Source organism: Pangasianodon hypophthalmus, chromosome 8, assembly GCF_027358585.1.
Source record: "Pangasianodon hypophthalmus isolate fPanHyp1 chromosome 8, fPanHyp1.pri, whole genome shotgun sequence".
In the NCBI taxonomy this organism is placed as follows: Eukaryota; Metazoa; Chordata; class Actinopteri; order Siluriformes; family Pangasiidae; genus Pangasianodon; species Pangasianodon hypophthalmus.
In genome coordinates, this window is record NC_069717.1 from 24,009,496 (window position 1) to 24,036,999 (window position 27,504).

At 41.0% G+C, this 27,504-nt stretch overlaps 4 protein-coding genes across 10 annotated transcripts in view; all 4 read right to left on the minus strand.

Annotated features, from left to right (window-relative positions):
- Positions 1-3,591, minus strand: part of frmd3 (FERM domain containing 3) — a 39,576-nt gene extending 35,985 nt beyond the window's left edge. For both annotated transcript variants that reach the window (XM_026925825.3, XM_026925824.3), the window contains exon 1: positions 1,846-3,591. In XM_026925825.3, the coding sequence (XP_026781626.1) occupies positions 1,846-1,950 (105 nt within the window). In that variant the 5' untranslated portion in view covers positions 1,951-3,591. The remainder of the gene's footprint in view (positions 1-1,845) is intronic.
- A 148-nt stretch (positions 3,592-3,739) lies between these two features.
- Positions 3,740-11,954, minus strand: gkap1 (G kinase anchoring protein 1). 2 transcript variants are annotated; one of them, XM_026925687.3, is made up of 12 exons: positions 11,848-11,954; positions 11,024-11,290; positions 8,622-8,777; positions 8,447-8,524; positions 7,206-7,344; positions 7,092-7,120; positions 6,622-6,774; positions 6,239-6,325; positions 5,919-5,982; positions 5,712-5,782; positions 5,478-5,555; positions 3,740-4,467 (listed from the first exon to the last, which is right to left on the minus strand). In XM_026925687.3, the coding sequence occupies exons 2-12, from the start codon at positions 11,252-11,254 to the stop codon at positions 4,426-4,428; spliced, it is 1,128 nt and encodes a 375-aa protein (XP_026781488.1). In that variant the 5' UTR covers positions 11,255-11,290; positions 11,848-11,954; the 3' UTR covers positions 3,740-4,425. The 2 variants fall into 2 exon arrangements, with proteins under 2 accessions (XP_026781488.1, XP_026781489.1); XM_026925688.3 differs by having other exon boundaries at positions 7,212-7,344; positions 11,848-11,953.
- Positions 11,955-11,977: 23 nt separating this feature from the next.
- Positions 11,978-16,231, minus strand: qng1 (Q-nucleotide N-glycosylase 1). Of its 4 annotated transcripts, none has more exons than XM_053235988.1 (6): positions 15,974-16,231; positions 15,565-15,609; positions 14,907-15,246; positions 14,544-14,800; positions 13,986-14,181; positions 11,978-12,311 (listed from the first exon to the last, which is right to left on the minus strand). In XM_053235988.1, the coding sequence occupies exons 3-6, from the start codon at positions 15,241-15,243 to the stop codon at positions 12,082-12,084; spliced, it is 1,020 nt and encodes a 339-aa protein (XP_053091963.1). In that variant the 5' UTR covers positions 15,244-15,246; positions 15,565-15,609; positions 15,974-16,231; the 3' UTR covers positions 11,978-12,081. The 4 variants fall into 4 exon arrangements, with proteins under 4 accessions (XP_053091963.1, XP_053091961.1, XP_053091964.1 ...); XM_053235986.1 differs by having other exon boundaries at positions 15,527-15,609; XM_053235989.1 differs by having other exon boundaries at positions 15,565-15,630.
- Positions 16,232-17,646: 1,415 nt separating this feature from the next.
- Positions 17,647-27,323, minus strand: hnrnpk (heterogeneous nuclear ribonucleoprotein K). Of its 2 annotated transcripts, XM_034306705.2 has the most exons (16): positions 27,303-27,323; positions 25,789-25,896; positions 24,829-24,926; positions 24,660-24,716; positions 23,004-23,047; positions 22,013-22,085; positions 21,822-21,935; positions 21,495-21,623; positions 21,095-21,402; positions 20,814-20,867; positions 20,588-20,633; positions 20,194-20,209; positions 19,450-19,482; positions 19,296-19,363; positions 19,015-19,184; positions 17,647-18,601 (listed from the first exon to the last, which is right to left on the minus strand). In XM_034306705.2, the coding sequence occupies exons 2-16, from the start codon at positions 25,844-25,846 to the stop codon at positions 18,571-18,573; spliced, it is 1,299 nt and encodes a 432-aa protein (XP_034162596.1). In that variant the 5' UTR covers positions 25,847-25,896; positions 27,303-27,323; the 3' UTR covers positions 17,647-18,570. The 2 variants fall into 2 exon arrangements, with proteins under 2 accessions (XP_034162596.1, XP_026781227.1); XM_026925426.3 differs by lacking the exons at positions 23,004-23,047; positions 25,789-25,896; positions 27,303-27,323 and having other exon boundaries at positions 24,829-24,910.
- Positions 27,324-27,504: the final 181 nt, after the last annotated feature.

Genomic DNA, 27,504 nt, shown 5'->3' on the forward strand with positions numbered 1-27,504 from the left:
CAACCAATCACTGATCACCACCTTTTTCCAACGACTAATCACTGATCACCATTGTTCCCAGCATACAATTTCTGATGACAATTGTTTCCAACGACCAATCACTGATCACTATTATTTCCAACAACCAATCACTGAGTGCCACTGTTTCTAACAACCAATCAGTGATCACCATTGTTCTGAATGACTAATCACTGATCATCTGATACACTGATAATCTCTCTTTCTGATGATACTGACAAATAATAAATATGAGTTATTCAATCTGTAACAGTTTCCTTAAGCCTATTTCCCTGAATACTCACTAATAATAACTAGTTTGTGATGTCATGTCCAAAAATTTCTTATTTCCATAAGAATGTTATGTTCTAGTATTTTCTGTTCTAAGTGTCTTCAGAAAATCTTGTTCATGCAACACATTTTGATAAGCAAATAATCTTGGCAATTCAGTGAATACGGAAATTTGACTATGACATCATCTGGTGACTTTTTAACCATGCATTAGCTAGGTTCCCCTGAAACACTGATTAGAAACACTGGTTAGTTTATTGGCTCTGGTCATTTGCTGTATTAAAGATGTATAGTTTGATCTGAGTATGTAGGTTCAGTTTGGAAAGTGACTTGTGTTTTTTTTGTTTTTTTTTGCCAGAATACTTTACACAAGTTCACTGTTTTGCTGTCACAGGAATATGCAAAGCCTTAAAGATGTACATGACACGTTTTCCTCCTAGTAGTGAAATCAGATGCTCCAGGATGAGACTGGAGAATCCAATAAAGGTTGTTTTAATCAGTGAAATAGCTAATAAACCAGCGAAAGCTGATAAACCAGAGAATGCATTGGATTGGCGGTTCTTAAAGTTACTGTTGTATAACCTTATATTCATCCATCTATCCATCCATTCTCTGTACCACTTGTCCTACACAGGGTCGTGAGGAAGCCTGGAGCCTATCCCAGGGGACTCGGGCCACAAGGCGGGGGACACCCTGGACAGGGTCCCAGCCCATCACAGGGCACAAGCACATACACACTCACAATTTGGACACTATGGACAATTTGGACATGCCTAATTGCATGTCTTTGGACCGTGGGAGGAAACCGGAGTACCTGAAAGGAAACACCTGAAGCAGCACAGGGTGGAGGTAGGATACGAACCCCTCAACCCCAGAGGTACTTTACGTTACATCACTCTAATGGAAAGGGTTTAATGTTTAATCCAAAGCTTATTAACTCGAAAAACAAGTCGGCTGATAAATAATATCTGTTTGGACCTAATGTGTTCTGTTCAGGAATAGAAAGCTCTACAGCTCTAAAGAATAGACACAATAATACTGTATGCATTTAAATCATGTTAATGAAATACAGTCATTCTGTGCTGAGGGGTGTGTGGAATTTATTTTACAGTTAACAAAAAATGTTAAGATGCAAAAAAGATTTAAAAACAACAGCAACAACAACAACAACAATAAAGTAACTGGTGACATGAGAGGGATGGGAAATCTCTGAGACCCACCTAAACCCACAGACTTACAGAGCATGTGGAAGCAGCATCTTCTATTCTGCTCATGTCTGTGTATTGCTGGATCATTTCAATATAACGCTTTAATCATAAGCTAATATCCAATAATATCCCATAATAATCTAATGCAATGCAGTTTGATGAATGTGGGTGAATATAAAAGGTAAAAAATGACGAATCATCAGCAGGTCCAGCTCCAACAGTAAACAAGCTGGACTCATTGTGAAGCAGCTCTGAACCCCCCAGTCATCTAAAAGCACGTGCAATAAACACAGCTACCATTTAATAATCCGAATAAACGTGAGCATGGCGTGTGCTCGGCTCGCGCTACCTGGATGCTGCAGGCGATCTCCGAGTCGTCCAGCAGGCGCACGGTGCAGTGGATCTCCCGGCTGAGCGACGACACGCTCGGGCTCCGGAGGCGCAGCATTTTCATGCCTCTTGATCCTACATACCGGAAACCGGGGCCTCGGCGCGTCTCATGCGCACAGACAGACAGCGCGTGCACAAGCTGCGCGCTCGGTAATGCTCACGGTGCACTCGCGGTCAGGAGTGCTGCGCGTGCTGAGATGCTCCAACCCTGCTCATGATGCTGTGAGGAGGAAATCTGCAAATCCCCCCTCTCTGTCTCTCACTGTGTCTCTGTCTCGCTCGCGTTCTCTCTCCTCCTCTCTGGGTTGCCAGATTGGACCCATCTCAAATCATCATTTTAAAACAGCTCACTAGCTCTACACAAGTCCGCACTGTAGTGTACTTCACAGTAGTGTTCCTTTTTTCCTAATAATTTTTAGTGTAAGAAGTGTGTATTTACAGCTAGATGAGCACTCAGGTTATAATTCACCAATCTGGCAACTCTTTCTGTTGACGTAAGTGTCTCGAGTCCAGCAGAAAGCGCACGTGAACGCGCGATACTGAAAAGAGCTGAGCTTTTACTCCACTAAAATGTATGTCCTCGTTTTTCTACATCATCATCATCATCATCCCTAGATTTCAGTTTATATTGAAGTTATAAAAGACCAAATTATTATCAGTATGACATCTAAACTTAGATTTACTTGACCGCGTGCACCAGATCAGCATCACCGGCCGTGCGTTCATCTGGTCACGTGACCTTCCCAAGCCAACTCCAGTGTTTATACCCAGCATACAGTATTCTGCTCTGTATTACAGGTAAATAGTTTCTCATCATTACACACGTGACATCATGCAGACAGGTTTGCAGAGACATGTTTTCAGCAAACACACTTCAAAACTGTGACAGTTCACTGGAAATACCAAGAATCATTGTTTAGAAGAGACTACAATTAAAATGCAACTTTTGCAAAGGGAACTTTATATCATTTGTTTGCACATTTGTACTATACACACCTTTACTAAAGAAAGAGAAATTGGGACTTTCTTATTTAAATACATATTTGTGGCTGGATTTTATTTATTAATTTTCTTTCTTTTATTTTTTTAAACCAGTGTGTGCTTGAAAAAAGCTCTGTGCAACCATTATATTTTATTTCTTTAAAAGACCCTGAATATTTAAAGCAAGATAAATGTGAGACTAATACCCACAAAATCCAATAAATTATATTTACAAATTATATTTAAAAATATATCAATTTTTAATAAAAACACTGATGACACTGATTGTATGTTCCTGAAACCATTCTGTGTTAATTTACAAGTACGTATGGAGACATCAGCTTCTTGAAACATCTATCTACAGCCAACCTCGTAACCTCCTGTCGGAGGCAACCAGGCTCTGGGCTAAAACATCCTGATACTTAACATTATTCATGGGATTCATTATTCTCCCAAACATTCTGGATGTAAAACAGATTTTACAGTGGGTATAGCGTCCACTTTGCTGAATTTTTAGCATCTACAAATGCTGAATGGGGTTACAGATACAATGCTTACATTATTATTGTAAATGTTAATATATTTTTATCTGTTACCTCACTTGTTTGGTATTATTGTAACAAACATGCCTCTTTTTTCTGTTTAAAGCTCTTTGGTTCTCCCAAGTTGAAAGATAACAAAATGTTTTTTTTTTGTTTGTTTTTGCAAATGATGTTTCCTGAGTACGGCTGTCAGTGTTTCTTACAATATCATACAGCGTGTACTGCATTATATTAGACATTTGGCTCTGATGAACAAGCCTGGTAAAAGACAAGGACTCCAATTCAATCAACAGTGCTCATGAATAAAAACACACTCAAAATGAACACTGATTAATTCTTTGAAAAAGTAGATTGGCGTCTTTATTAAAAAGAACTCAAAAGTACACCCTTCCACTCATAGTGAAGTACAGAGTAAAGTGGATGGTTCGTTTGGTGGATGAAATGCCCTGGCACTTTTTCACCAGCAGCTGGCAGACCATTCCAGACAAAATGACACAAGACTTTAAATTGTGTTAGCAGAAGTTGCCCATTTATACTGATTTAAGTCCTGTTTGTGGCTCAGGATGGAACCTGGGTCCAGTTTTCTCCACAACACTATAAATCCTGCTCAGTGACAGCATTTATAATAGCACAAAGTGAATGTCAGCAGTTCGTAATGCTTCTGGGAAACTCAACCCTGGTTAATCACATCATAACATATCCACCAGCCACTGCATATCAATCACTCAAAATACCAAGCAAATACTGAAATACTGAATCCATATTTCCAAAAAAAAGAAGAAAAACAGTACAGAAATTTAGGATGGTTTTTAAATCTAGCAGCACACAAGGGCAACTTTTACCCACATAGTCGTTATGAAGCAAATAAGACTGCAGCCATGAGGCACAGGAAGAAGTATGTATGTGTGATATGAGATGAGATGAGATGAGATGAATTGAGATGAGCGAGTGGGGTGTGGGCCAGTGCTGGAGAAGTGGGAGGAATAAAACCGTTCCTTCATGTCCATGTCTGATCTTCATAAATCTCCTTCTGGTCCCTTCTTGCCCTTCCGGGTGGTCTGAGGAAGAGGAGGAGGAGAAGAAGCATTAGTCCATGTACTGGACGTGTTTACTGAAAGTAAACAATATTCGTCCGAGTATTCATGTTTCTCTCTCAACATATCAGTGTGGGGAAATAATTAAATAAATAAACCCCCTAAGAACATTTTCCTATGTTAATCATATAAGCTTTTTGATTCTAAAATCTATGGCAGAACTTCCAAATAGTTTAACTTTTCACCAAAAAGAGCACGCTTGCTGCTACTGTAAGGCCACAGGCTGAATTCTAGTAAATTCTAGTAAGCTGTTTATATTATGGTCATACACTGCATGTCTGCATAATTTTCACTTCAAGCACTAGTGCAACCTCAACCATCCTCATAACCTCCTGTCAGAGGCAACCAAGTGTTGGGCAGACGTCATGCCAAAAAAACCTCACCCAAACCCTCTACACTGTAATTCAAATGGAAAATCAAAATACATTGATTTTTCAGGTCATCAAACATCTATGTACTGGACAGCCAAGCTCATAACCTCTTGGCAGAGGAAACCAGGTTTTGGGCTAAAATATCCCGGGATTTCGCAGAATTTCCTGCCATTAACCTTCACCCATACCCTTTAGATGCAAGACAGCCAAATCATAACTGATCCAACAACAGATATTACAGTGGGTATGGGAGCTTTTCCTTGTGCAGAGTCCCTTTTGTAAAGAAACATCCAATCTGTGTGCAAATATAATGGTATTTTTTTAACTGCTTAGATATTTCAATTTTTAATGTTGTTAGTGTTGACAAAATTTTAAAGACTTTCTTCAAAGAACCTCTTTTCATATTATCGCTGCAGCTAATATAAGCAGCTTATAAAAAGCCAATGAGAAAAATGAACAAAATAAAATAAAAATTCCTAGTGCTCCCTTCTGATGATGGAAAATACCAGTTTGTCATGGTTCTGAATGTGCAGGGGAAAAGCACCTTTAGATAGCACTTCTGCAGACGTGGACTGATTGGGCACAGATTAAGACGGTACTTACTTGATGTTTCGGTTGTTCTGACTGTAATCCCTTCACCTTGGACCTCTCCTGTTCTAATGACGCATGCAGTAACGTCACCTGAGCAAGGGAAACAAAACGAAACGTGGATTTTATTACTCATCATACAAGTTCAGCTAACAATCTTCAAATGTTCATCCCACTTATGCACCATGCACAAAAACAGCACCTCAGCACTCATTCCTGACTCGTAATGTTATGAATTAAAGCACACACCTGTTTTGTCAGCTCTTCTTTTATGTTCAGAAGCTCCTCTACTTGCTGTAAGATTTCCGCTTTGTCTTTCACTGAATGAGACATTTATTGTAGCGTAAACGCATTAGAAAGGTTTGCCGGAGCCTGTGTGATTTAATTTACAATTCTTCCCATCCTGCCTGAATTGTGTAATATGATTGAGTGTGTTGGTGTGTACTGTGTACTTACTCTCTCCTTGTTGAAGCATCTTGAGTAACTGGGCATTTCTTGCCTTCACTTCTTTATATCTCTCCTGAAAAAAGAAAAAAAAAAAAAGACAAAGGAACAGAAATCCAAAACACACCTTTATTTTAAAGTAATTATTTCTCACTGAAATGAGCAGGACCTGTAACTCAAAGCTGTCTGAACACAAAGAGATTATATATAATATCTTTATGCTTTTGACTAACATTTACAACCTTCAGATGTCCAGCATGTCTGTATAATATTGTGTTTATCTGCCCCACATTCTGACCTGCTTGAGTCAGGGGCTATTGTGATAATCTTACCTCCCACTGAGAAATGGTCTTCTTCAGTTTTACTATTTCCTGGTCTTTCTTTTCCAGCTCGAACTTTAACTGTTCAGTTCTTACATCCTGAGAGGAGGAATGAGAAAGACCATGTTAATATGCTAAAAATCAGGTAAAATCCAAGCAGGCAGAGAGAGAGAGAGAGAGAGAGAGAGAGAGAGAGAGAGAGAGAGAGAGAAGAAAAGAGAATTTGACCACAAATGTTTGAGGCTTAAATGTATGAGTCACATAGTAACCGAGTAGGTGTGCTCACTAAGAGCAGGTGAATCTCTTCTCAGCACTTCTCCAAACACTCATCCCTGACTTTTGAGTTAGATTTCAAGTACTTTTAAGTTTCATGAACACATCACCCTGTCTCTGACCTGTTCTTGTTCAGAGGAGGTGTTAACCTCTTGACCCGCGCTGCAGCTGTACTGCTCTCGACGCTTGTCCCTCTGCACAATTCGGTTTACGTCATCTTCTAGCTGGTTAAAGAATTTCTTTTCGTGCACCGCTGTGTTTGCAGGCTTTGGCTCCTGACAAAGTGAGAGAGAGAGAGAGAGAGAGAGAGAGAGAGAATAGTGACTGATAAGAAATCCATGCCTCTAAATAGAACTGCACACACATCACTACTTCTGTTTTATACAAGCTGTACAGATTTATCCGTACAGTGACGTCATCTTCATTGACACTATAAAACAAACTCTTAAATCAGGGTTCACCTCAGCTAAAATACAACCCTGATCTTTTATATGTATGAATCCAGATCCTGATTAATTACAACAGAATTTTCATTGTTACAGTGATTTTAACATCAGTTCCCTTCCTTGTGTCTAACTACACTGAAACTCACCTCTCTCTCTGGCCTCTTACTCGGCGGATCTGCAATAGAAAGGCTCAGTTAGCACGTCTCACTCACATCTCTCTCTGTCATACATACACAAACACAAACACAAACACAACTCACTCTCACCCATGTTTCCCTCCTGCTGAAAGTCTTTCAGAGACACCGTGATGCGTTTGTCTTTCCCCTGCTGGTTCTTTTTCTTCTCTTTCTTCCCTCCTGCTTTGGCTTTGGGTGATGCGCTCTCAGCGCTCACGGCATCCTGCACACAGTGTTGTCAACTAATCAAAGCCTGAAGTCTATTTCTGTCTTAAGAGATGAATAATAAACAGATATACGTTTGAACTCTCTGCAGTTGCGGTTATCGAAAGAAAGAAATAAACAAGACCAATTTCTATTTTAATAGTTTGGGTTTATAAGTAGAAGGTATTAAATCACCATTGGAATTTATTGAAAATATACTGTTAAACATCCAGTTTGTTTGTTTATTTTTTGCCACTGAAACAAATGAAAAAGTGTTCAAAATGCCGACTGGAACCCATCAATACAACATACAAACTACTGTTTTTGTCAGAAACAATAGCTACGTCTCCAAAGGCATACTACTACTAAATAAGGTCAAAATTGTGTACCACTACATGGGTACTGATAATAACACATCATATGTGGTGTGCTGCTTTTAATAGTGAGTGAGGGAGTGACAGTGTGACTGAGTGAATAATTGAGCGAATGAGTGAGTGACTAAATGACTGAGTGAATACATACCTCACTAAGTGAATAAGTAAATGAGAATTACGGACTGACTGAGCAACTGAGTGAGTGAGTGGGTGACTGAGTGAATGACGATCTGAGTGAGTGAATGACTGAGTGAATCACCAACTGACCAAGCCGTGTGTGTGTAAGTGAATGCACAACTAAGTGAATGAGTGAGTGAATGAGTGAGTGAGTGAGAGACTGAGAGACTGAGTGACTGAGCGACAGACTGAGTGACCAAGCAAACGATTGAGTGACCAACTGACTGAATAGTGACTGACCGATCAAGTGAGCAACGGAGTGACCAACCGAGCGACTGAAGGAACGAGTGAATGACTGAGTGACCAACCTAGTGACCGACTGACAAGTTCCATGAGGTGCGCTGCATCTAAAAATTCCTTGTATTTGGTGTAAAGAGTGTTTTTGGTGTTAAAGCAGCAAAATGACAATAAATAAATAAATAAATAAATGTCTTCCTTGATTTATCAATTAATATAGTGCCTTTCTAACACCCAAGGTCACATTACAAGAATGTAACATAAGTACCATCATTTATAAATATATATTTATGTGTGTGTGTGTTTGTGTGTGAGGCAGAAGCATGTGTGTACCTTTTTCTGTTGCTCAAACTCTAGTTTACTCAGCATTAAGGCCTTTTCCAGGTCTGCCTCGTACAACTCGCTGGTCAGCTACAAACACATACACAGTGAAAGAAATAAATCATCATCTGAGCTAGACAAGCATGGGAAGAAAGTACAGAGTCTACACTTCATCAGATGTTTTTACCCGCTCATCTCTCTGTTTCCACTCCTGCCAGCTTTCCTGGGGGGCAGAGGTGCGATCAGTGGAATTAAGCAGCTCATTGGCTAAACCCTGCAGTGTCAAGGTAGATGGAGGTGCTGAGGATTTTTGAGGCAGCTTCTTAAAGGCGAGGTTCCTGAGCTGCAAACGCAGAGCAAAAGTAAAACCAAACAGTGAGTCAGAAAAGTTAACTCTCTACCAGCAGCAGCACCAGCTGTGGACATAATCCATCGTCTAAAGCATACAGCCAAAATTAAGAATGTCTTGTTGCATAAAACAGCTTCAGTTGAATTTTCCTACAAGTTAAGCTATCTGAACAACAAACTCTTAAGTGCTACTAGAGTTCAAGGATTTTCTGAAGTTAAATCATTATTAATCCTTATGTTCTTCATAAGTGATCCCTTAAACCCTGCATAAGTTATGGTAAGGAAAAGGTCACCTTAAGATTACTGGGCAATATGAAAAGCAGAAGAAAATGCTGAGTTTTTAATACATGATTGCGTATATAAACACTTATGCAGCTGGTCGCAAATATCCTTGTGTCCACCCTGAATAAGACCTTCAGCAGCACAAAAGGTTTATTTTATGATTCAATTATGAGTTGAATGTTTAAGTTTAAACTTCTTTCATTGACATGCTGGTCTATTTTCATTTTGGTTAACGGTTTTCTTCATTACCCACAATGCTGTACAACTACCTGCTGTTCTACTAGTGGTGCCAGCCCTCACGTCATCTCCACCTAAGAACAGTGATGATTCTGAACGTCGCTGGAAAACAGTGAGTCAGAAAAAAGCTCTTGCTCTTTTGTTTTTAGAAGCTAACAACGAAACCTAACTATCTAACTATCGCCAATTGACAGAATCATCTGTGGCTCTCGGAGGATAATCATTAAAATGGAAAAAAGTACTGCAAGGTGATTACGGGTCGGTTGTAGCGGCAATCGCTGGCATTACAGTATGGTCAGAGGTTTTTTTTTTCTTCTCTAAACCCATTAACATGGTCAGGAATGCCTGCAAAACTGAAGTCGGGACTGTAAATAAACCTAATGAATTATTAGCTGAAAGTAAGCTCATTACAAAATTGAAAAACAATTATATAACTAAAGGTGCATGTGCTTTGTGAACAGCAGCAAAGATTCGTGTATAGTGACCTCACCCTGATAAACACTACTCTGTGTAGTTTTTTTTTTTGTTTTTTTTTAAACCCCTGTTTATGTTTTGAAGATAGCATGGACAAGGGAAGTTAAGATGCATCAGAGAAAGATATTTTGTTGTTCTGCTCCAAAGTTAGACAAAAGGCTATTCAGGTTCGCACAGGATACAAAGTAGGCGAAAAAAAACCCACACATATTACGGGATACAACACGATCTTAAAGCTGCAGACATCATGTTTTCCGACAGACATTTAAATCGTCTGATCTGATACTCATCGTGACAGTTCTATCAGCAAGTCCTGATATTATCATCAGTTGTCCCAAGCCTACCTGAAAGTTATCCCTTATATCTGAGACCGTTGAACTTTTTCTTCTATTAAACTCTATTGTACCTGCATGAGCAATAACATCAGGTGCGTCTCAATCAGCTCCCTGGCTGATGAATCAGTATATCGTGTACACGAGTTCAGGTGCTGGTAAGGACCCTGGCTGACTACACATTGGGACACTGATGACTTCATTTCTGGAGACCTGACTATGTCCTCACGTTGTAAAAACGTCACCACTGGCTTTTATCAGCAACACACAGGATCGATATCTTTCTGACTTGTCATATAAATTTGTTAACTTAAATCACACGTGTTTCTGTCATGGTACTTCAAGCAGGATCGTAGTGGATTTTTTTTTTTTTAGTTATTAACACGTAAAAGTCGTTAGACTCAAACAAACCGTATATAGAACGTCAAATAACGTTAAAAATCACTAACGTAAGAAATCATTTGAGATGATAACAAGCTACTTATGTTTGCAGACGAAGCTGGCTGAGAGTTCATCCGCCATTTTTTCCAAGCTGAGAGGCTTCAGAAAATGTGACATCATTGCCATTAAGGGAACATAGTGAACATCGAAGCTCCCTGGTTTTTGTGGTGCATTGTGGGATTGTGTTTAGGAAGCGAAAGTTCCAGTGCACTGGAAAGATGCTGTGATTGAGACCTTAAAATGGCCGACACCCTGATCAGTGCCCTGACTAATGAACTACTGAACTAATGAGCTGATTGAGACACACCCAAATGTCTCCCAGTGACATCAGCACGGGACGACCTCTAACTTCTGACCCTAATAATGAAAACACCACATCAGCCAAACACTTAACAGCATAATCCCTGAGCAGATCACAAATACATCAATATGAGCAGATTTAATGTGTTTCAGGGTGGACTTTTCCTTTAGTCACCTCATTGGTTTCACTTTGCTGCTGCTCCTTCTTCCGTTTCTTCTTGTCTTTCTTTTTGTCAGTGTTCTGATTGCTCTTGGCGCCGGTGGATTTCCCTGATCGCGAAGATTTGCCGCTTTCTCGAGAGGATTTGGCTTTTCCCGTGTCGGAGTCGGTGTCTGAATCCGAGTCCACCTGCAGCAGGGCGAAGCGCGACGCTGTGGTCGGGACTGAGATCAGGGCTGATGCCATGCTGGAGCTGGAGCTGAGCTTTCTGCTGTGATGCGTCTGAAATAAACAGGTGAGACAAATGAAACCTGTCCTCTTCGTGCCAAGTTACACCATTAATGTAGACGAGGAAGGATGATGTCATGGCTATGATGATAAATCAGCAAGGCTGGACAGTCATAACATACACACTGTATATACATGACTGACTTTAACTGCGTCTTCAATAAAAATGCTAATACCTCAAAAACAATGCAGCTATAAAACACTCATTAAGTCCTTTATTACTAATAAATAAAGGACACACTTCGTGTGTTGGTTTCGTACAGCCATAAATACGCTTTTATAAAATTTTTTGCGTGTTTCATATGTAAATAAAATAAAATAAACTCATTATTAATTACTAGAGACCTTCGAGCTGCTAATAATGCTAATATTGTTTGGCGTTGTTAGCTTGATAGCTAACAAACTAGCTAGCAAACTAGCTCACCGCGTCACTATTTTCCACTATTCAGCATTCTTCGTAAAATTTCATATCATATTTTATCTCAAATGATTCCCAAACACCCCCTTATGTCGACTAGAACCTGGTGTAAATAATGGAAATAAACTTTCACCTCGTGAAGTCTTGTGTAGCCGCTGTAGGTTACTGCAAACTGTCTGCAACAGTCTCTACGGCAGCCGGAGAGGGTCAAATGCGTTCAATAGCAATAAAGCGTTTCGAAAAATATACTCAGTGAACGTGAAGTGCTTTCATTTACCCCAGTTTTATTCCAACAAATACAAGCAGTTACTTACATTCAGACACTTATCAGATATTTTATAAAAAAGTAAAGGATTCTGTAGATGTTTCAGTAATATATACAGCGTGTGTGGTGTATGGGAATGTGAGCCATGTCTTCATGGTGTTGTTTCGCATAAGGCCACAGATAAAAGTCGATGAGAGCTGAGTTTATGCCACAGCTCTTCCCGTCTCTCTCCTGCACAAGCTGCCACAGGTCATTCTTGATTTTCTCCACACACCAGATTGAACAGCCACGAATTTCCACTTCTCTCCTCTCACCTGAACTCAGCAGCTCACCTGGAATCAGAAAACAGTCTTTTGTTACTCTAAAGTTGCTCACTAAGGCATGGCAGCATCTAAACATCCATCCATCCGTCCATCTTTCGCACCGCTTATCCTACACAGGGTCACGGGGTAACCTGTAGCCTATCCCAGGGAACTCAGAGGACGAGGCAGGGGACACCCTGGGCGGGGCACCAACCCATCGCAGGGCACAATCACACACCCATTCACACACTACGGACAATTTGGAAATGCCAATGCATGCCAACCTACAATGCATGTCTTTGGACTGGGGGACCTGGAGGAACTCCATGCACACAGGGCGGAGGTGGGAATCAATCCCTTGACCCTGCAGATGTGAGGCAACAGTGCTAACCCCTAAGCCACTGTACCCCCCAGCACTTAAACACGTATATAACAAAGTAGTGCGTGCAGAATATCTGAGTTGTTCCCACTTCACAGTTGGTCTATAGTTTATAAAGTTAAGTTCCACCCTTAAACACAGTAAATATATTTATATTGACAAATTTTGTGATGTGTTTATCGATTCTGGTGCTAATTTGTTGGTTGGTGTTGTATTTTCATTATTTCTGTGAGACATTAGCGGCTGTCTCCCACACTGAGGTCACAGGGGAACATTGCTAATGCAGTTACAATGGTGTTTAATAAGAGAACAAACATAAGGGATACCGGTCAGGTTTCATTGTTAGCACCAAGACCGCAATTGTCAAGTCCAAGATCAGGACTAGCCAAGATTGAGACAAGACCGAGTTTTAAGGGCATCAAGGCCAAGTCAAGACCAAGACCAAATGAAAGCATGACTGGGTCAAGATAAAAATCACAAACTATCAAATCGATGCCAAACCTGTACTTTCGAGGCCAAGCGTGTACTTCAAATAGTTGGCCTTATTCGTGCAGTGTGCCAATGATACTAAGTCAAACTTTGGGCAAGTGAAAAGAAAAGACAACACAAACATTATTTTTAAAATCTCTCCCAAACTTTGCCCAAAACAAGTGAGACAAGTCCAAGGACAAATGCCAGTAAGTTAGAGACAAGAAAGAGGTCGATACAGATCTCAAGATCAGACTTGAATTCAAGACCAGGCTCAAGTCCTACAGCCCTACCAGCGACATTCAATGTCATAGTAACGAGAGATGTATGAGATGACAAGTACAATGGTGCTGATGGTGGTATTAGTATTAAAGTTAAAGCTTTGGAAGCTGATCTGTTTGAGCAAAGTGCACAGATGAGAAGGTGAGAGAACTGGACAGACTAAAGCACTAAAGTGCTGCTGCAGCGCTCTCTATAGGTGGAGATGAAGCGGGTGTTAAATCCCACTCGGACCACTTTCAGCAGGCAGTCGAACGGCATTGTGGGTAATGTAGGAAAATATTATCTAAAGTGAAAATAGACCAACATATCACTGAAAAAAGTTTCAACCAAAAGAGTCAAGTCTGAAGATCACATGTTCATTATAAAGATTAATATGCCAGGTGTTCAGGGTGATTTTTTCCTTTAAGTCTACATGAATTACATAGGAGCAATAAAACTATCATAGAGTTGTTGTGGCAGTTGGGGTGACAGGGGTTATTTCAAGGGTGGTGATCACCCTCTAAACGTCCATGTCAGTATTTATAAATAAGAATTGGGTCAAGGTAAGAGCACAACACAACATAACCCACGCTTACCCTTTTTCAGTGCCTCCATGAGAGCATCTGAGTAGCGTAGTGCTCCCAGATAGACGAGGGCCTGTGGCACTCTGTAGTCAGCAAACATGGTCAGGTAGTCCAGGTTGGGGATGTTCCCCTCACCTCTGGCCTCCATGATCCCCCAGAAATCTGCCACAAGGATCTGAGCCCTCTTATAGAAGGAAATCCTCTTGCCCTGGGTTATCAACATCACATTTATTATGTAAGCAATTATAATAATAAAAAACATGTGTTGGCTGTTACACGAAAATAATCAGGAGATTGTGGTGCCATGTGAAGTGGAGTTAGTGTTACCACCCCAAAGTTGATTATTTTTCAATAACAGCATGAGTCAAAGTGTCTAACTCCTCATATCACAGCAATTTGCCAACAACGACAATTTTTAATTTAGTAATAAATTTGATCTGTTTACAGTCATTCCTTCACCAGCCTCTCTTTTCTTCTCTCTTGACATTAATAAGACAAAAAAAACAAAACAAAACATAGCTTGCCATGTTTGTGAGAAAGCACAAAGCCAGTCATACTCTTTCTGTGTACCTCATACGTAGCCTCGTCCCTGTAGGAGGGTATGTTATCCACGATGTACCGCACCATTTTCTCAGCATCATTCTGCCCGTGGCTTATGAAGCTCCGGAAAGATCCACCATGCTGCATGAGCACACGGCCAGCCTCAGTGAGGGCCTGGTGACGCTCCTTCAGCATGGGCATGGGTGTGTCGTTATCTGACCGAAGGACATGCGCCAGGTCGTCCTCGCTCATCTGGGAGAAGTAGGCAGGGTCAGTTATAGGCACACCTATAAAGAAAGGACATAAAAACAACCAGGTAAAGGTCAAAGGTGACTGAGCAGATGCACAAATGAGCGTCATGGCCACTGAAGTGCCTCCTACAGCACCGTTTACCCTCATCCATAGCCCTGGTGACAGCTGCACACAGAGACATGTAGCCACGGTATGTGGTTCCTCTGTGGTTCACTTCACACTGCTGGTCCTCTCTATCAGGCCAGAAGGAGAAGTTCATAGTGTCTGTCACAAACACCCAGTTAATGGCTTCATCTGTGTCCGGAGAGGGAGCAAGTGGGTTCATCATCTTCCAACCGCTGGCTGTGAACACCTCACTGTCTCTCAGCGTGTAGAGCATCTCTGCCACCTTCTTAACCCCTTCCTCGTCCACAAAGACGTCCCGGCTCCGCTCCGCCACATACCGGCCAGATTCCCGAGGCATCAGTGGCTGTTCCATTCTCTGCCAAAACGATGATCATATTCATGTTTATCAGCATGAAATCAACTCCAAACAATCCCTAGCAGTTATGAAACGTTAGTGCATTAGTATTTTGTCTTTATCTGTATTCTCAAAGGCGGCATGATGGCGCAGTGGTTCGAACCCGACCTGGGGTTAATGTCTGCGTAGAGTTTCCCATGTCTGTCTCCCAGTTTCCTCCCACCTCCATAAAACACTAAACTGCCACTCGGTGTGAATAAACATGTGAACGTGTGTGTGTGTGTGTGTGTGTGTGGTGTACTGTGATGGATTGGCATCCCATTCATGCTGTGTTCCTGCCTCATGCTCTGTGTTCCAGGGATATTCTCCAGATCCACCGCCACCCTGACCAGGATAAAGTGGTTACTGAAGATGAATATAAAAACAAAACACTTTTGTTCCTGTCAAAGACTAACACAGTTGTGTTAAAATCTTACGCAAGTATGCCAACCAACATTGCCACTAGCTAAACCAGGTCATATTTGGAACAAAGGCTTGGATTCTCTGTTATATTTAGTTAAGCCATGTGTGAGCTGAGCTGATGAGTTCAGTAAAATGGTCAGAGCAGATTCAGGGTTTTGAAGTTTGCTTTAAACCAGCTGTTTTACTCAAAACTAACAAAAACATCTGTCAAAACCACAACTCATTCACTCATCATTTAAAACTAACACCACTGCTTCTATTATAGACATTTTTAAAGCATACACACCAGAAATAAAGTCAAACCGACACAGACAGGTGGTGCATCCACAAGAAAAAGCCCTAAAACATGAAATATGGAGCATGCAGAGAAGTTTAGAGGCGAAGAACCACAGGGACACTGCACACTTCCGCACTACACAGTATGCGACAATAACAACACGTGCCACTGGGTGTGTCGTGTTCTGGTGTACTATTCAGTGCGGTAGTATGCAGGTCTGGTCGTTGCCCACAAGGGCGAAGTGCGTCCATTCAGAAAGCCACATCTTTTCTTCTCCTTACACCACGGCTGAACAGGACAAACAGCGCCACCTAGTGTAACGGAGTTTAAGTGAATTTACAAGCAGTGGGTTTCATTTTAAAGGTGCAATATGCGATTTTTTAAAATTGTACAAATAACCTGAAAGATATGTAGTACATGATTTAAAAAAAAAAAACAAACAAACAATGGATTAATCCATGTGGGGCATGTTTTACCTCGCACTTCCGGGGTTGGGGGTTCGCATTCCCAGAGTTGGGGGTTTGATTCCCAGAGTTGGGGGTTCGAACCTCTGGGGTTGGGGGTTTGATTCCTGTGGTTGGAGGTTCGCATCTCCTGGGTTGGGGGTTTGATTCCTGTGGTTGGCGGTTCGTATCTTCTGGGTTGGGGGTTTGATTCCTGTGGTTGGAGGTTCGCATCTCCTGGGTTGGGGGTTTGATTCCCAGGGTTGGAGGTTCGCATCTCCTGGGTTGGGGGTTTGATTCCTGTGGTTGGCGGTTCGCATCTCCTGGGTTGGGGGTTTGATTCCTGTGGTTGGCGGTTCGTATCTTCTGGGTTGGGGGTTTGATTCCTGTGGTTGGAGGTTCGCATCTCCTGGGTTGGGGGTTTGATTCCCAGGGTTGGAGGTTCGCATCTCCTGGGTTGGGGGTTTGATTCCTGTGGTTGGCGGTTCGCATCTCCTGGGTTGGGGGTTTGATTCCCGTGGTTGGTGGTTCGCATCTCCGGGGTTGGGGTTTGATTCCCGCCTCCGCCCTGTGTGTGCAGAGTTTGCATGTTCCTTCCTCCAGGGGTTTACTCTGGTATCCTCCCCCAGTCCAAAGACATGCATCTCTAAATTGTCCATAGTGTGTGAATGTCCCCTGCAATGGATTGGCACCCTGTCCAGGGCGTACCCCTGAGTAGGATAAACAGTACAGAAAATGGATGGATGGATTTAAGCCATGTCCTTGCTTGAGTTTTAAACTGGCACTTCTAGAGCCACATTAGCAAGATCACACAAACTAAGACTGGGCAATATGATATATCGATAATATTATGTCACAATACACATTTTTGAGATATCATGCATATTGTGATTATCTTTTTACAATGTATAATATTTTTTTAAATAATTACAAACTGGAAGCTGATTTGATGTATATGCAAAATTGTAGTGTTAAATGTTTCTATGTTAAAGATGTTAGTTTTTTTAATAAATATAAACATCATTTTTCAATATTAAAAATCATTAAGTACACAGTCATATGCAGACATTAAATAAAGAAAAACAATTATGCAACACTACTGTAATTGCTGGGAAATTGTAGTGTGCTGCCTCAAAGTGAAGGATTTGGGTTTCACCCTTCAACTATAAAACTGGAGTGAGTTGTTGAGAATTATTGTCTGAAACACTCATCATAGCTACCATCAAGACAAAACACACATTTCATTAAAAAAAACTGGCATATCTTTTATTATTGTTGACAAATGACAGTCTACAAATGTATTGTGGTGAGGAACCTCATACAATTTGAGTAAGAAAAAAACAAAAAAAAAAAAAAACAAAGACAGAGGGAGAAAATCCCCAATTCACTGTTCTGTCCTGACATGAACACAATCTAATGTAGTACAACTTCACACCCACACTTTCCATTTAAAAAGAAAAGAAAAAGGGGGACCCATTTCAGAGTGGCAGACCTATGAAAAAGATTCCAGAGGTAGAGCAAATTGGATAAACACCAGGTTTTAAAACCCAGCAATAAACTGGGGAGAGAGAAAACTGATACACAACCTACAACATTAAGCTGTAAAGCCTGGATCAACAGAGGAGAGCGACACACTGACAGAACAGGTACGGGATTTCCGATTCATATACCAATTCTTTTTTGAATATAAATGACTGGATATTTACACACCATTTTCTCCATACAGCCACAAGAAAGATTTTTTTCCTTCAACTTCGTAAAAGAGAAAGTAAACAGATATTAAAAATCTTAAAAAAAAAAAAAAAAAAGAAAGAAAAAAAGTACATTCTGGATTGATTTGGGATGGCTGGTTGAAGAAAAGCAACACAAAACCCAACAGCATAATGGCAGGCTTTTCTGTGAAGCATTGCAAGCATGGTGCTTATAACAAAGTGAAAATAAAACCCAAAACTTTAAAAAATATAAAGCCAAGCAAAATATGAACTCAATCCTAGATAACAGGAGGACATTCCAATCGATCCGTCCGCTGAAGCTGAAAGCTCGACCAAAGAGCTTCCCTCGCACAAAATCTAAGCTGCTGCAGAGTAATGGTGGTGGAGGGATGCAGGGTGTCACACGTGGAGTGGCGCTGCAGGTCCTGAGAAAGGCGGAGGACGAGTCGGGTTAGTCATGGCGTCCCAGGATATGAAGAGCACTGCAGGCGAGAGGAAAACAAAGAGAGGGGTAAGTACTGACAAAATCCAAGCACACATCACAGCCGAGGCAAGGGCTTCTGCATTAGATGCTGTTTGGATGTAAGCAAAATCCAGTTGTGCACATGACTGGAAACTCCCTTGGGTGAGTTCATGCAAATCTCACACTCCACTTCCTGGCTTGTACGCAGCTCATTCAAACATGCCAAGGCTGGGTGTATTGCTTTATTACGAGTTTCATATAGATCGAATTAAAGGTTTTTAGTATGAATTGTAAAAATCTGCTTGAATTCACTAAAATATATTAATAATAAAAAAAGAAAATTTCCATTTTGCTGTATTGTTCATTTTGTTGAAAACTGCACCTATCTAGAGAGGAGAAAAGAAGCAAAACAACCACACAGACAGGACTTGCCTGTTCTGTAGCAGGTACTGTGCATTCTGAATCTGGTCCTGCGTGCCAGCGATGGTGATGATGCGATCTTCAGAGCCCTGGAGTGGGTCATCGATTTTGATCGACGCTCCAGATTCACGGCGGATCTGCTTAATCCTCTGGCCTCCCTTTCCGATGATGGATCCAGCCAACTAGAAACAGCAACATGGATGAACTGGGTTAGTGTGTATACGTGTGCCTTATGTAAGGGCCTGTACTGTAATGTGGAATTTGTACAAGCTCATCAGTGTGTAAACACCCACATCTTTGGGAATAGTCACTTGCGTGGTGATGACAGGACCTCCCATGTCACTGTAGCTACCCCTTCCACCTGAGGAAGACACACTCAAGAAATGAGCCACTTATTACCACAGGTTAGAAGTATATGCTCATCTCAGTAGTTTACAGAATGCTTACCAGAATGATAGTTATCCCAAGATGAGTTGTTGTCTAATGTTAATTTGAAAGAGAGAGACAAACAGGTAATAAGGACATTTGTTTATTGCAAATGTGTAAAACAACTACTGTCCTAAACAGGAATCAAGCGGACCTCGAGGATCTGCTGCTAGATTATTTTCTAGATTCATGGTGGTCACAGTGATGACACTAAGTGACTATCATTACAGTGCATCATCGTTAATTCCAACATAGAAAAAGAGTGCCAGTAAATAATCCAATAATGGAATTAGACAAAAAGGCTCACTGACATGGAGAAAGCCACAACAGGACAAAAACTAAAATGTGTTTAATTACATTATAAGGACATTATGAGTGCACCAAAAGTCCCACCCCATACAATCAAAAACAAGAGTGTTTGTTCATGTATTATATTTATACTGTAAAACAGTGTGCTGGTATAGTTTTCCAATAAGTAACATAGCAGAATTTTTTTTATGTTAATGGTACAAAATTACCACCAACATACTAAATGTTTTATTTTTAAATATATTTAGTGTTTATCTGCATATATAATCTTGCAAACTGTAATAATAACAAAAGAGAATTGAGCATTTCTGCTAGCCCCTCCAACCAAATTTCTGTTGGTGCCAGTTTCAGTTTTTGTGGTGCTTAAACTTTTAGTGCTTTGTGCAGTGGAAAAGGCCCTCAAGTGGCCACATCAAATACAGTAAAATATCTAAGTGCTATAAAATGGACACCTACCGTAGCCTCCATCATTCTGAAAAGACAAAAAGAAAAAAAATTTAAGGGTCTTAAACACGCCATTTTACCCACATAAATTAATGCCTTCTTCTACTGTTTCAGTCTTTTTCCTGTCTCTATGGCAACTAGCAAATCTGTTGCCAAGTAACAGCTTGGGGGCTGCTTTTTGTCCCTATCCAACCATCTGTCCACTAAGGACCACAAGAACACATTTGCTATGAAAACCATCCTTTTACTTTGGTGTAACTGCATTATGATTTTGGCATGAGTTTAGGCAAAGCTCAACATCTTTGGTCGCTAATAAAATCATATATATTTTCTAGATATTTTTTTGTGCATCATATGCGCAAAAAAAAAAAAAAAAAAAAAAAAAAAATTCACAATTTGCTCTCACCATACTGCCACCGTAGCGATCCCCAGGTCTTCCTCTCCTGTCCCCACTAAAGATGAAAAAGAAAACAAAACATTTAAGGACATAAAAGTGCATATTTGTGTATTAGGCGCTAGTAGTGTACTGGGTATGATTAAGAGACGCTGTAGTGCTACTGTAGAAAGCTCGAGAAACCCTTCCCGAGCCAACACTGCACCAAAAGCCAAACTACATCACAGGAGAGACTTACTGCCGTCTGTCGTCCGAGTGACTGCGGTGGGAGCTGTAGGAGTACTGGTCATCACTGCAAACACACACACGGCAGCCAGACACAGTCAGCAAACTTTATGCAATATTAATGCAGCTTACTTCATAAATCCAGTGACTTGTTACTAAATACACAACGAATTTTTTTTAAATAACCAACGCTATTTTGAATTGGTGGCACTGCATGATAAATATTGACACTAGATCTTCTCTTAGATCAGGTAACGGTGGTAAAGTAGAGATGGATATCGGTGCAGTGCTCACCCTCGGCGGTGGTGGGGAGGTCCCATTGGCATGTTGCGTGGCGGTCGGGCTCCTCCTCGGCCTCCTCTCTGGGGCGGAGGAGGGCCTCGGCGTGGACTCATGTCATCGTAGTCTCTCCCTCTTGGGGGCATGTGGTGTGCCCGCGGGCCAGAGCGAGGGGGCATGCGATCAAACCCACGGTCTCGTGAGGGGAACCCTCCCATTGGCCGGCGTCCACGTTCTTCATACATTACGCTGTAGCCACCGTAGTCATACGTTTCATCGTAAAAGTTTGGATCATATGGCTGTGCACGGCCTTTAATTGGTGCCTACAGAGAAATTAATAAACACAGAAACTAAATTTATTACAAAACAGAGATTTCCCTAACATGTTGTGATGTTTGTGGTTGAACTGTTTTACCTCAGCAATGAGCTCCAGCATGGTTTTAATACACTGCACAACCCTGTCTGCTTTACCACCAACCAGCACCACACGGTCAGTGGACTGAGGGCAGCACTCCTGGAACAGCTTGATGGTAGTCTGGGTGCTCTGGTATAATACAACACAATATGCATATGTAAAAGAAGTGGGGAGAAACATCATGCCTCTGGGAACTCCACAATGGAACATACAAGACAATGCACAGACACACAAGCAAAGCTTACTTCAGATTTTAATGTAAACTTTCCTTCAGTTCTGTAAAGAAGTTTCATAGTCTGTAACAGACTTTCACTTTGTGATCCTCACCTCGCGCAGCTCTTTGATTTTGGCCCCCTTCACACCGATGATGCTGCCTGCTAAACTCTGATGGATCAGCAGCCGCAGCTCACAATCAAAGTCCACCCCTTTATGATGCTGATACTACACCAGAAGAATAATGTCAATTCAACATTCAGATGGCATTCATCCAAACAAGCCACTAAAACGGGTGTCCTTACCTCCTCTAGTGTAGGGATGATCTTCAGCAGGATCTCAGCTACAGTCGGGATGTCTGCGTTGATGCTCAGGATCCTTTGAGGTGTGCCATTGTGTTTCATCACACAGGAAGACATGAGAGTGAGAATGACTATTAGACATGTGGTGAGTACTTGTGGGTCATTGCACTCAGTGTGCCCGCTGTGCTGTGTATTAATGATATTGTCATGCACTCCCTCATGCACAGAAAAGGAGTGATGAGCCACAGAGAAAGAAGAAAGCAAAAATAATACAGTGAGGCTCCTTCCGGTCCCTGAAAAAGCAGGGTGGAGGAGAAGAGGTGTGCACTGTATGATAAAGGAGTACTTGAAAGCTTTAGCACATAAAAAAACAGGAAACTGAGTGGACCAAGAGACACAGAAAGAAGAATCTAATGTAAGTGTAATGAGTAAATGAAGCAAGAAGTCCTTTAGTGTTACAGGAATGAGCGACAGCATTTGAAACAAACAGAGAGATTGATGAGGGGATGCATGGCATGGATCACTGGCAATTTTTTTTTAGGCTTTCCAAATAAGCCAAACAACATATCACAATACAAAGAAGAGAGAAGTAATTAATGCATTTTGTACTGCTCCATCACCCTTATATAATAAATCTCATTGTTGCATTAGGAATAAATGTTAACTTGTTAAAATTATGCTCTGCAAATATTTCACTGAATCTCTAACAGGTCAAATGAAGCACTTTTAATACAACTTCTGGTCTTTTTGATTAAGGACGGAAAGAAAAAGGGGTCAGAGTCATTAAACGACTGAGATGACAGTACAGGCACTTTGCATAACATTATGGCACTTAAGACTGACAGTCATGACATCACTGTAACCATATTTATGAGAGGAGGTTTATGGCAGTAGGGAGTTATCTGGTACATGAAGGACATCATTAACAGTACTGATATAGTCAGTAACAGTGTGGATAGTATTTGGAGGTTGGAGTATCTTGAGTGGCACGTACCGCTCGGGCCCACTGCTGTCTGGGACTGACACAGTGGCATTGTACTGCAGGGGCGGGGCCAAGCACCCAGAGCAATCAAGTAAGGCGCCCAAAAGGAATGGGCGCGATTATGGGCAGGGCCAACCAGGGAGTCAGGAGGTCAGGCAGCAACGCAGGTGGGCGGGACATGTCGATCCAGAATATTGGAATTGGCCAAAAAAAAAAAAAAAAACAACAAATACAAAAACAAGGAAAAAGGGGGAGAGGGAGTGGAAGAGGAGTACAATTTTTAATTGTAAAAAAATGTCAGTGTGATTTCATATTCTGATATTGCTGGAGGAAAATGGAGGACAGGACAAGAAGAGAGCAATGAATATGTATTTTTGGCCTGTATAAATTACTTTCAGTAATTATCTTGCTGTAATTCAAAGTTAAAGAGTACATTTCACATGAAAACACAAATAATGACCACAAAGTATAACATTCTAAGAATTTTCCCCAGTACTCCAGAAACTAAAACTCTAATAAAAACATTATAATTATGGACCAGGGAAACAAAGATGAGATTATAAGTTATTGTTTTTTCCTTTAAACATATTAAGCCAGCTTTACACTGTACAATATTCGGCCCGATATTTTGCTGTCTCAGGCACCGTCACACATCGTATAGGATAATCTTTGATTGGGAGTTGAGTTTGATGGTCTTAAAATGCATAATGCGACGGCGTGCTCAATGGTGTCCAATTTAGTGCAGCTGCGACCGAAGACAGCTCACGACAAAGTTCTGGCAGAAAACTGCTTCTGTGACCGCTGCTACGACACTCCTAAAATCTTCCCAGTAAAACAACAGCATATGCTTACACAAAACTCACGGGACAGCTACAAACACGGTAGTGGCAATGGCGAAATGTAAACAAAACATATGGGATTTAAAAGAAGAGCAGTTTGTTGAATTGCAGCAGCAGACAGAATGTCTCTATAACGTCTCATCACGGTTAAACCATGACAGGAAAATAAGGGAGGCGACATGGAAAGAAAGAGGATGAATTAGAGCTTCCAGGTGTGTAGCTAGCTATTTAGCATGCAAACGTTCTGTTCACAGAGTTTATTTACTATTATGACATGAAACTATTTTTATGCTTTCCAGTTGAAGAGCTACAAACTTGTGGTGAGCCGCAGTGCACCCAGTACGGTAGAACATGTAACTATCTTCATCTGACAATCTTTAATCTGACACACAGAACACATTATCGCACAGAATTTCTACCAGGATCATCTCGTACAGTGTGAGAAGCAATAGTCGTAAAAGCCGCTGGAACCGCACAGTGTAAAACCGGCTTGAGAAACACTCAAGGCTAATCTCGATCCACCCTGTGTAGTATGTGCGATTACCATGGACAAGAATGAACCTGTATCCCTGCACTGAGAAAAGAACAGACATGTTTCTTCAACTTTATCAATGTGTCATGAGTCAACAGGTTTCCTGTTCTTTCATCAGTAAAGAGAAACGAGTGTCTGTGGTGATCACGCAGAGTCTACAAGCGGTGGCTGGAGATTAGATTAGCAAAGCATTATTTAAACATTGAACAAAAAAAGTGTGCTCTGCCTACCACAGATCTCTACGTACGTGTGATTGTGAACATGCAGGGCACAAACAATGAAAAGTCATTTACTCACATCAGTGCGCAGAGCTTTAATGTTCTTGCCCCCCTTTCCGATCACAGCTCCAGCATTCTGAAATTGGGGGACAAATCAGGGACATGCAGTTATCCAAAGACACTAGTGTCGTGAAAGAATTCGATCAGTTAAGTGACATCGTGCCATATTCCAGTGTACGAGTGCTCACTTTGCTCTGTAACAGCACACGCAGTTCCACCATGTCATCAGATTTCCGCGAGCGCTTATATGTTGGCTCGTCATCAGCGTCCTGTGCAGGGCGCTTACCTGAAATACACAAATACAAACTATAATAATCACAGCATATGTGGATCTGTAATGCCTGTGAACTCCCTTTTCTGGTGCCCAAAGCTTTAGCACATAAAAACTACAATTTGTGAAAGTCAAGCTGTATAAAATTCCTTGTTTACAAAGTAAATAATTTAGTCTTGGCCAATTCCTACCAGCCAGCCCTCCCTTATCATACAACAGTTACCAGTCCGGGAGAATCACGTGCGTCCTCCAAGACACGTGAAGACAGCCAGCCTCATCTTTTCAAACTGCTGTTCACACTCTGAGGAAAGCGCTATCTTCCCTCTTCCGCAATATGAGCTCTCAGCCTCCCATGATTGGCTAATGCCACCCCTCCCCTCCCACCCTGACAGCGCGGGCAATTTTGCTCTCATGGACACCCGGCCATGGATGGCTGTGGTTGCTTTTTAATGCTTAACTTTTAACGATTAGTGCACAGCTATGTGGCTGGGTTGTGTTTCAGTGGCGCTTCACATTATACCACTTTTGACCAATTGATCTAAACATTCTGTTTAAACTTCAGCAAATTTATTTAATAGACGCTATGTAATCAGACCAGAGAAGGTAAATAAACTGAGAATTTGTGAAACTCTACAGAAACACCCGCCTTTCTGAGCTAATGTCTCTAGTCTTTGGTCTGAAAAGCTTCCTTCAAGTAAATAATTTACATAAACGCACGTGACTGAATAAACCACAACAAAAGACCTGCTACAGAAGCCGCACTGGTTCGTGTATAAAAATCTAGCATAGCTGAAACAATAAGATTCAATCATACATTCTTGGGCTCTCTTACTGTAGTCCTCAGTTTGGTCTGCTGAAATTCATACAAAGATCTTACCATTGCTCTCTGTGCTGTTGAAAGTCTCCTCTTCTTGCTGATCGTTTTCTGCGTCCATTATTTACTTGTACTGTGGAGATCCTCTCTCTCTCTCTCTGCTTACTGAATCTGAAGGTGAAAAGAAATACAGATAGAAACATACTTTACAGCCTAATCTGATGCATATCTAAAAAAGTCCAAGCTTTTGGCAGCCAGGCTGGGATTAAAATGTTAAATAATTTTCAATCATTTCTTTATGAATGCAGCATAGATAAACTGTAAGCGTTAAGCACGTTTTAAGATGCGAATAATTTCTATGTATTAAGCCACAAGAGTTTTAATCACTCCATATTCTACCTAGAGAACCCAAAGCAGACATATGATCTTAGGTTTAAACATTTTGCATCGTAGAAACAGCACTTTTCCTAATTTGATCAAAAATACAGTCAGATTCAAGATGACATCAAGCTTGCATTGAGCTTTAAGGTAAACCAATTCACAGCAAAAAAAATAATAATAAAAAAAAATTATTAGACTTTTAATTATAGTCACTGCAACAGATCTGACTCGGGTTCTGAGAAATAATAATAATAATAATAATAATCCCTATGCTCTGTGTGTTTTTAATCGACATCTTTTCTTACTCTGGACTGCAAACACGCCAAAGCCACAGAACATAGCAACAAGGATTACACAACAGAGGCTGGCTAATTATTAAACAAGGAAGTAGTGGAGAGCGGATCTGGCTTGCTAGCTTTGAAAAACGATTATTATAATCAAGCAAAATATCATAGCATTCACTTAAATTCAGATGTACTCGAGTGTCTTTTCTCTGTTGTACCGAGTGTGAGTGGTGTGGAGGCAGACGGCGAGCTCGGCTAATCTCACTCAGCTGCATTACTGAACATTCTCACTAACGCATTCATGCTAGCTCATTAAGAACAAAGGGAACGGTACAAGAAGCCCTATGAAACGCTAAATAAGTCGTTTTTTTCATTATTAATATTATTTCGCTCTCGTTCACCGAGCTGTTAAACAGTAATACATGCCAAACATACAAAAATACAAACTAGCTTTAGCCGACTAGCTAGCATTCCTGGCTAGCGTTACCTAATTAACAATAGATAACTCGAGCTAGCTAGCAGGCTAACTTCCTCCTGTTAGGAATATTGTCGAATTCACTGGTGTTTTTTTATTTTCAGTCTGGTTTTGCATATAAACATGAAATATCCAATTATATATACATTTATATTCAACGCTAACTACTTCCCGATAAAATAACCGAAAATGAAATCCTAGGCAAAGCTGCTAGCTAACTTAACTAGCGAGCTAACCGATAACACAACGACTAGCATGAACGTTAACGATTTCGCGTTAATTAGAATCAAATAACGTCAAACTCAAATAAAGTTAAAGCGTAGCACAATATAGAAGAAACATTCAAATAAATCAACACCTCTTTCAAAATAAAACAAAAATCTTTTGTTATTTGTGTTTTTTTTTTTTAACTCACAGCAGGAAATAGAGCAACCAACCTTAAACCTAGCCTCCAGAGTCCTCCTCCCCCAATAACACCGCACGCGCGCGCGCACACACACACCTGGAGGAGGAGAGAAAAAAACCGCCTTGGCGTAAACAAATGAAAGCACAGCCCTCCAAAAAGAGAGCGCTCTGATAGGCCTAAATTGAGCTAAGGGCGGGAAGCTAAATTCTCATTGGACAAATTAGCTGTCAATC